Source organism: Mus caroli, chromosome 13 (assembly GCF_900094665.2).
Source record: "Mus caroli chromosome 13, CAROLI_EIJ_v1.1, whole genome shotgun sequence".
NCBI lineage: Eukaryota > Metazoa > Chordata > Mammalia > Rodentia > Muridae > Mus > Mus caroli.
The window spans coordinates 106,454,036-106,461,996 of NC_034582.1; the positions used below are offsets into that span (position 1 = coordinate 106,454,036).

General features: G+C 44.6%; 1 protein-coding gene across 2 annotated transcripts in view; it reads right to left on the bottom strand.

The window, feature by feature from the left end:
- Positions 1–875: 875 nt before the first annotated feature.
- Gzmk (granzyme K) overlaps positions 876–7,961 on the bottom strand; it is a 57,068-nt gene continuing 49,982 nt past the window's right edge. For both annotated transcript variants that reach the window (XM_021180761.2, XM_021180760.2), the window contains 3 exons: positions 3,349–3,499; positions 2,294–2,563; positions 876–1,389 (listed from right to left, as the gene is read on the bottom strand). In XM_021180761.2, the coding sequence (XP_021036420.1) occupies positions 1,228–1,389; positions 2,294–2,563; positions 3,349–3,499 (583 nt within the window). In that variant the 3' untranslated portion in view covers positions 876–1,227. The remainder of the gene's footprint in view (positions 1,390–2,293; positions 2,564–3,348; positions 3,500–7,961) is intronic.

A 7,961-nucleotide genomic window follows, 5' to 3' on the forward strand; every position in this document is an offset into this window, starting at 1 on the left:
ATCTTAGCATTCTGGGAAATTCTGCACTTTGGGGGACACCTGGACCCTTTGCCTTGGGACAGATTGATCGCACTGCCCTCCCCACCTCACATGTGAACTGTTTTAGTCAGCTTGGACTGATTGATTAAAAGACATACTTCAAGTTGGATGACTGAACAAGAATTCCTGAAAAGAAGTTGTGTCTGGATGTGAACAATAAACTCCTGGGAGAGTCGGGTCTACAGAGACTGGTGGTCTGACTGGAATCTGAGTACCATGGAGAGATGGGAGTTTTGTAGGTTCAGAGGCTAACTGTCTTATTGTAAGATGTTATGAGGGTTACATATTATTAGTTTCTTCTAGATTTTCTAATTTATCAGAAGCAACTGTTTTTCTATTTTTTTTTATTTTTTATTTTTTAGACATGATCTTTGTTTGAGGTCCAGGCTGGCCTCAATCTCTAGCTATTTTTGCTGAAGCATGCCTGAGCTGGGATTGTAGGTGTGCGTCACCATGCCTGGCTAGCTGGTTTACCTTTACGTCTGACTTTCAGACTCAATTTATGTCTATTCAAACACAATTTGGGGGCAAAAGGTCAATACAATCTATATTACAAATAATCTTACAGTTTTAGACAGTAATACAGTTGGTAGAAGTATGGGAAATATGGCAGAGTATATTAAAATTTTTATCTTTATTATCTTACTTCATTCTCCTTTATTAACATCTAAAAAAATCACACAAGTTCATGGGAGTATAAAATTTCAATTTCCAAGATGAATAAATCCTGAAGATCTATTGTATATGAGTACCTATAGTTGATGATATACTTATCCAATATAGTTTATTGGATAACTAAGTCTTTTTTAAAGCACTTAATACATTAAAAGCACCTTGAAAACTCTTACCATAACTTAAAACACCCTAATAACTTGAGATGACTTGGCAGAAATCCTAACACCTCATTGCCCCTTGAGGAGTATGGATGGAGGCAAGGGAGCTGTTTCTTGACATCCATGCAGACAAACACAGACGTCCACATTTTATTTAGGATGAAACCAACACAGTAAAAAGAAATCATTAATACATGTGAAAAAAGAGCATGGCTCCCTAACTAAGTGAATTTCTGAGGGACAGAAATTCATCCCAGCTGTGCCACGCCCTCGTCTGAAGAGGACGCTGGGTCTGCGAGCGCATCCTGAAAAAAGAAGCAAGGGACCGGCAGATCCAGGAAAATCACTTGCAATCTCAATGTGCACTGGATGGGGCAAGGTTGCTTTTGATCCAGGTCTGGTATTTCTTAGTTAATAGCGTATAGATTCCAGGCTTTTTGGCGATGCCACATTTATAGCCCTGAGAGACTAGGGCATGGAAGACGCCTTTGCAGATCAAAGGGCCACCAGAGTCACCCTGGAAAAGGAAAATGGGCAGATACTTATCGACAAGCTGAAGATAGTTTCCCAAAGCCATCGTTATTTTCAAGTGTTTTTAACAGTTAGGGCTAGGGCTAGGGCTAGGGCTAGGGCTAGGGCTAGGGCTAGGGCTAGGGATAGGGCTAGGGCTAGGGATAGGGATAGGGATAGGGTTAGTACTAAGGCTTGGGCTCCGGCTCGGGCTAGGGCTAGGGTTAGGGTTAGGGTTAGGGTTAGGGTTAGGGTTAGGGTTAGGGTTTGTTTTTGTTTGTTTGTTTGTTTGTGTGTGTGTGTGACTCAGAGTACCTAGCAACAGCCTCTTATTCAGAAAAGACTCTCATGTACGTGACTGTCCTCTGTCTATGAATGCTTCTCTTTGTCTTAGCCTCTCTGTCTGTAATATGAATTTGTCTCTCTGTCTATTTTATGTCTCTGTTCTCTCTGCCCTATGTCTATGTCTATGCTTCTCCTCCCTTTGGGGATCTATGGGTTCTGAGGTTTACTAGTTAAAAAACAGGTAGGTGTAAAGTTTTAAATTATAAAGGGAAACCTCAAAACTGTGAATTTCATCTTGACACTTGTGGGCCTGGAATCAAATTTTCGTTGAGACCAGCAGAAAAGAAAAACAGACTAGTAAATATCACGATGGGAGGAGCTGGGCCCTCCCCCTTAGTTCTCCCATTTTTGTTTGAATCTGTCATTCTCATTTGAAATGTCATGCACATTTGAAGATGATGTTGTGCCTGTGACCATTTGCTGACTGGCGTGACTTCAGAGGATGCATGTTAACAAAGAACACAGCAGAATTCTGTCACAAGTGAAGCATACTCCTAGAGGAGATGCTGTGGCTTTTTAGTCCAAGAGTTGGCTTTCAAATATGAGGACCAGTTAAGGATGCTCACCTTGCAGGAATCCTTTTGTCCTCTGGCATCTCCTGCACATATCATGTCCTTGGTTATAACAGGTTTGTGGTTGTAGTAGCTTTGGCTGTTACAGCGTTTTCTACTTATGATGGTAACAGTGACTTCTCGCAGGGTATCAGAGGCGGTTAACAGATCTGGCTTGGTGGCTCCCCAGCCAGTCACCTGGCATTTGGTCCCATCTCGAAGATAGTTTTTGGATCCCAGGTGAAGCAGTTGGACATGCTTGTTCAGTTCTGCAGCAGTGCGAAGCTAAATGATTAAAAAAAAAGGTAAATTATTCTTCCCCAGCCTTTTTCAGTAATAAGACCTCACTTGACTGTGCATTGGGTGTGTGGTCCCTCTGCCTCAGGGAGGTCCCTCTGCCTCAGGGAGGCGTCCCTCCCTCTTGATAGTGATCCGATGCTGTAGCGTTGACTGTTGTTTTTTCGGAATGTGCTTTCCACTCTCCATGGAGATCACTGGTGTTTGGGGAGGCGAGCTTATAGAGAAAGAGCTCCACCCTGTCTGGAGCAAACTGGCCTTTGCCCTGCATTGGATGGCTTTCTACAGACTGACATGTATAGGTCGTGACTTAGTGGGCTGGGCTGTTTCCTGCTGGATCGGCCCCTGGAGTATGGTCTAGCCTCCATTTGGACTGGACAAAGTGTGGTCTAGACTGAGTTGTAACTTACTTCTCGTTCCCTGAAGTCACTTGGTTGTTACATCCTTGGCTCTGTTACATAAACAACTGTTGTCATTTTCAGTTGCTAATGTAAAAAGCATTTGGGGGGGAAAAGCATTTCCTGTGGATCTTTGGGTCTGCTGACCTGTTTGCTCTTCTATATAGTGAGCGGTAGTGTTGGCTTCTGTTGTATAAACATATGCATTTATCATCCCTTTCTTTCAGGAGAGGGTATGGGATAACGTGATCCTTCATAGAATATTTCAGTCACCACAAACATGGATGGGTGCTACCGCAATTCCCTCAGTGGTTAATTAACTGATCGATCTGGTGTGAGAATATCGAAGGGACGGAAGGAGGCAAATCAACCTACCTTTATCAGCATGATGTCATCTGATGCGGAACCGGACTGAAATCGTGAGAATGGGATGAATTTTTTAATTTCAAATGTCTGCTTCATGGGCTCATTCTTGGAAAGAGAATGTGCTCCTAAAACCACAGTGGGAGAGTGGCCTTTGGGAAACCTGAAGGGGGCAAAGAAAATGGAGGTAACACGGTGATGGCCAGACCTTCCAGTCAGAGCTAGAGATGATGCAGAGCCACATGCATGGAGGACCAAGGACAGTCTCCATGATGGAGGCCCCAGTGGATCATCTCTGTCCGTGTGCTCCGTTCCTAGAGCCATTGCATCTGTCCAACAGTGTTCTGTGCTTAGATGACTAAGGTGAGGAGGAGGTTACGCTGGCTCATCTGTCTGAGGAGGTTCCTTTTAGGTAGCCTGGGACTGTTACATAGCAACCTAGGACACTCGAGCACATTCATAGCCGGTGGTGAAAATAGAAATGATTTTGTTTTGGGGAGTTTTGGCAGCCTGTTGAAACCATTTGCATGTTATAGATATTTCCTGTCGCAGTGTACTTCCAAAAAGCCACTTGAAATACTTTCTGAAAATAAGAAGGTGCTAAAAAGGACAGAGAAATGGAGCCTAGTGGGAGAGTGCTTGTCTACCATGCACAAGGTCCTGTATTTAACACACACACACACACACACACACACACATGCAAACAAGAACAAGAAAAGAAAGAAGAAACATGCCAGTATAGTCGCCACCTTGAGAAACAAAGGCAGAATTATTACAAATTTTTCTGTAACTCAACTGGTTATATAGCCTTGCCTTAAAATGAAACTCTTATTTTTTGCTACCAGAAAAAGAGATGGAGGCAGGATAAAGCAGAGATACATACTCTTACACACATAGATCTGTTTTCTTAAGAGTAGAAGTGGGCACAGGAGGGCAAAGCAAATGAAAGGGATGGCTGTTTTGGGCTTCGAGCCTGTGCCCAGACCTGCTGTGGGAGGAAACACACACAGCAGACCTGTGACTGCCTGCAATTACCACTTCTTGGTTTCTACCAAAAGAGCTTATTTTGGGAATTCCAGCTTTATTGGTTGAAAAGTTTGCCTATTGCAAAATCGGAATGGGGATGGAATTTCTCAGGGGATGTGGATTGGATTTCCTAGGATTGATTCGAATTCAAATCCAACATGCCTGCCAACCCAAAGCTCTGGAGGATGAGGACAAGCCAAAATCCCCAGGAGCAACAGGCTAACAGGAAAGTGGGTGTGTCTGTAACCGCTCTCCCATGGACAGACAGACTGACTGACAGATGTGAGGGCCAAACACTGCTGTGGAAGGTAGACTCAGGTGAAGGGAGGTGGCTGAGATTTCAGGTGCTCATTGGCTGTTACCCTGTTCTTTGGCTAGCTCTTGACTTTGAAATTTCCCACCATGGTCAAATTTTCTGCCCATGAAATAAATGAAATTACCTGAGTTCTAGAATTCTCTCCCTCTCCCTCCTCCCTCCTCCCTCCTCCCTCCTCCCTCCTCCCTCCTCCCTCCTCCCTCCCTCTCTCTCTCTCTGGTTTTATTTAGTTGTCTGTTGTTTGTTTGTTTTGAGACAGAGTTTTTGTTTTGTTTTGTTTTTTTTGAGATAGGGCTTCTCTGTGTAACAGTCTTAGAACTCACTTTGTAGACCAGGCTGGTCTCAAACTCACAGATATTCACCTGCCTCTGTCTCTCCTGAGTGCTGGAATTAAAGGAGTGCTCACCACCACTCATCTGATTCTATTTCTTTAAAAAAACAAAAACAAACAAAAAACCTTTTTTACACACACACACGTACTGTGGTGTGTGCATAGAGGTCAGAGGACAGCTTTCGGGAGTCAGCTCTCAGGTTGTCAGGCAGTAAGCCCCTTTACTTGATCCTTCTCTTTATTTGAATCTACATATGAATTTGCACGGGAGAGAAGTAATAGTGTCAGGCTCATTAATTTGTCCATCAGAGAGTTTTTCTAGGAGTGGCCTTACACATATGGAGGGATTTGTATGGAGTTTCCTAAGTTCCACCCTGACTGCCCAGTGATGGAATTACATATGGAGTAGAATCACAGTATTGCTTATAGTATGTTTTTTCTTTCACTCTCTGCTGACGATGACTGCCACTATTTCTCAACGGGGCCCAGATACTCTTCTCAGCATAAAAGTCACTGGGCTGCATTTGTCTCATCAGACCTCTGACGGTTCGAAGCGACCCATCTCACACAGAGAGGATACAGGACTCAAACCCTGGCGTATAGGGTTGTTTCCGTGTTGCCTCCCTCCCTCTTTTCTCTGCTTCTCTAACATCTTGCTTTTTCGGCCAGCCTGTCTTGATGCTGAGCAGAGCTCCTGGTGAAAGCCGTTCCTGAGGTCTGGCATCAAAGGCAGGGTTCCAATGTCTTGGAATCTCTCTTTGCTCACACAGAGAAAAGTTGCTGGTTGTCAGAAAACAAAATACTCCCAGTCTTGTCCCATCATCAATACAAGAGGACCACCGTGTTTATGGCTGGTTATTGCCATGGAAGGCCACAATGACAGTACAGTTGATAACCTTTGCTAAGAGGTGTTGCATTCTGCGCTATGCTTTTCATACTCTTCCTTCACCAAAGCAGCAGCCCCGTGAGCTACCTGAGAAGATGATGCTCATTTTACTGACGAGGAAGTGGAGGTTCACGTGACAGGATTTTCCCTGTCCAATCACATTAAAAAATTCAGGGCAGCAGGAGGCCTGTGATTGGACAGGGGGAAGGGAGGCGGGGCTAAGAGTTACAGGGAGGAAGGAGGCAGGTCAAGATGGAGGCAGACTTGAGCCAATGTGACTTTAACCAGCCACAGGTAGTTTCGATATCATAAGGTTAGAATAATTGGGATAAAGCTTTTATCATTTTCAATTGGTTCTGAAATTATTGTATTGGCATCTTGTAAATTGAGAATTTATTGATACATAAATCTGATTGGTTAATTGTAAGCTTCTAGACTTTTGTTTCTATGGGGTAAATGGGTGTTGTGTGGCTGAACGTGGGCTGGGCCGTCATTGTGTGGGGTTGGCGAGTCTACGATCTACCAAGGGACTCGGGAGCTCCGGCCCAGAGAGACCTCTGAATTGAGATCACCTGGCTGGAGCCATGTGGTCTGCCGGTTGCGGGTTTAGGTAAATTGAACCCAAGAGGGTAGCAGGTTGGAGGCTCTGGGATGTACATCCAGGCAGGGTAAGAGCTCTTGATTTGGGCATGCGGTGTAGTAGTAGACTGCTTGCCTAGCAGGCACAAGGCCTCTGGTTCAATTCCCCCAAGGGCTCAAGCCCCAGAGCAATAAAATAAGAAACAGTTCCATTCCTTTGCCTTTGAAACTGGAGGTGTGGGAGGGGTCCAGGAGGGTTCCTTTGCTTAGGCAGGAGAGAGGAGACTCAAGGAAGGAGGGAGGCACAGGGGTAAGAGGTTTGCTTTTGACCAGTCAAAGTAAATTATGCAAAAGTGGGTTTTTCCTTACTGTATTTCTTCTCTGCCTTTCTTTCCTTGTAGACTGGATCTTGCTAGGTGTCTCAGGCTAGCCTCAAACTAGAGATCCTCCTGCCTTTGCTAACATGGATAACTGAGAAGACACGGAGGGAGGAATAGAGTACATGGGTGGTGTGTGTGTGTGTGTGTGTGTGTGTGTGTGTGTGTGTGAGAGAGAGAGAGAGAGAGGAGAGAGAGAGAGAGAGAGAGAGAGAGAGAGACTGAGAGAGAGAGAGAGATACTTCCTCCCAAATTTGGCTTACTTTGTCACTGTGCTGAAAGGGAGGCCTGGCTTGGTAAACTGTTCCCTCAGGAGCCTTTGAGTACATTTGTGGGAAGCCACCATTGAACTGTTTCATAAATATTTTGAATTTCATAAGACTTAATATTTTTCCAAGCAGTGATCTGCCTACATTTTTACACCCAAATCTCCCTTGGAGGAAATTCGACCCACAGAGTTCAGAGTTATGCCAGCCATTTACAATAATATTTAGCGAGATTTTTTTTTTTAAACTCCAAGGTCTTTTTGTAAGATACCAAGACCACACTTCAGTTCTCCCTCCCTCCCTCCTTCTCCCCCTCCCTTCTTTTCTCCCTTCCCTTTCCATTATATTATTATTATTATAAAGCTATCTCCTTCTTCCAATTTGTAAATGTGCTTTTCTTGAGTTGAATCTTCTAGGAAAATTAAAAAAAATAACTTAATATTATCACCTTCCTGCTGGGACTTCATATATCATATGCCACGTTTCACACTTAGCCCCCATCCCAAATCCTCGCCTTCGCTTCCGCTTTCCACTTCATTTGTTGAGCATCTCTACATTTAGCTCCGTGTCTGGGGAGCTGCGAGTGAGCGGGTATTTGGAGAGGCACGAACTTCGCCTTGAATGAAATTCTCCAGTGCTTCGGAGAGCAGGCGAGAAGTCTGTGGGGGGGGGGTGCAAGGGTGGGTGAGGATGTGATGGTGGATCCAAGGGTGGGTGAGGATGTGATGGTGGATCCAAGGGTGGGTGACGATGTGATGGTGGATCCAAGGGTGGGTGAGGATGTGATGGTGGATCCAAGGGTGGGTGAGGATGTGATGGTGGATCCAAGGGTGGGTGAGGATGT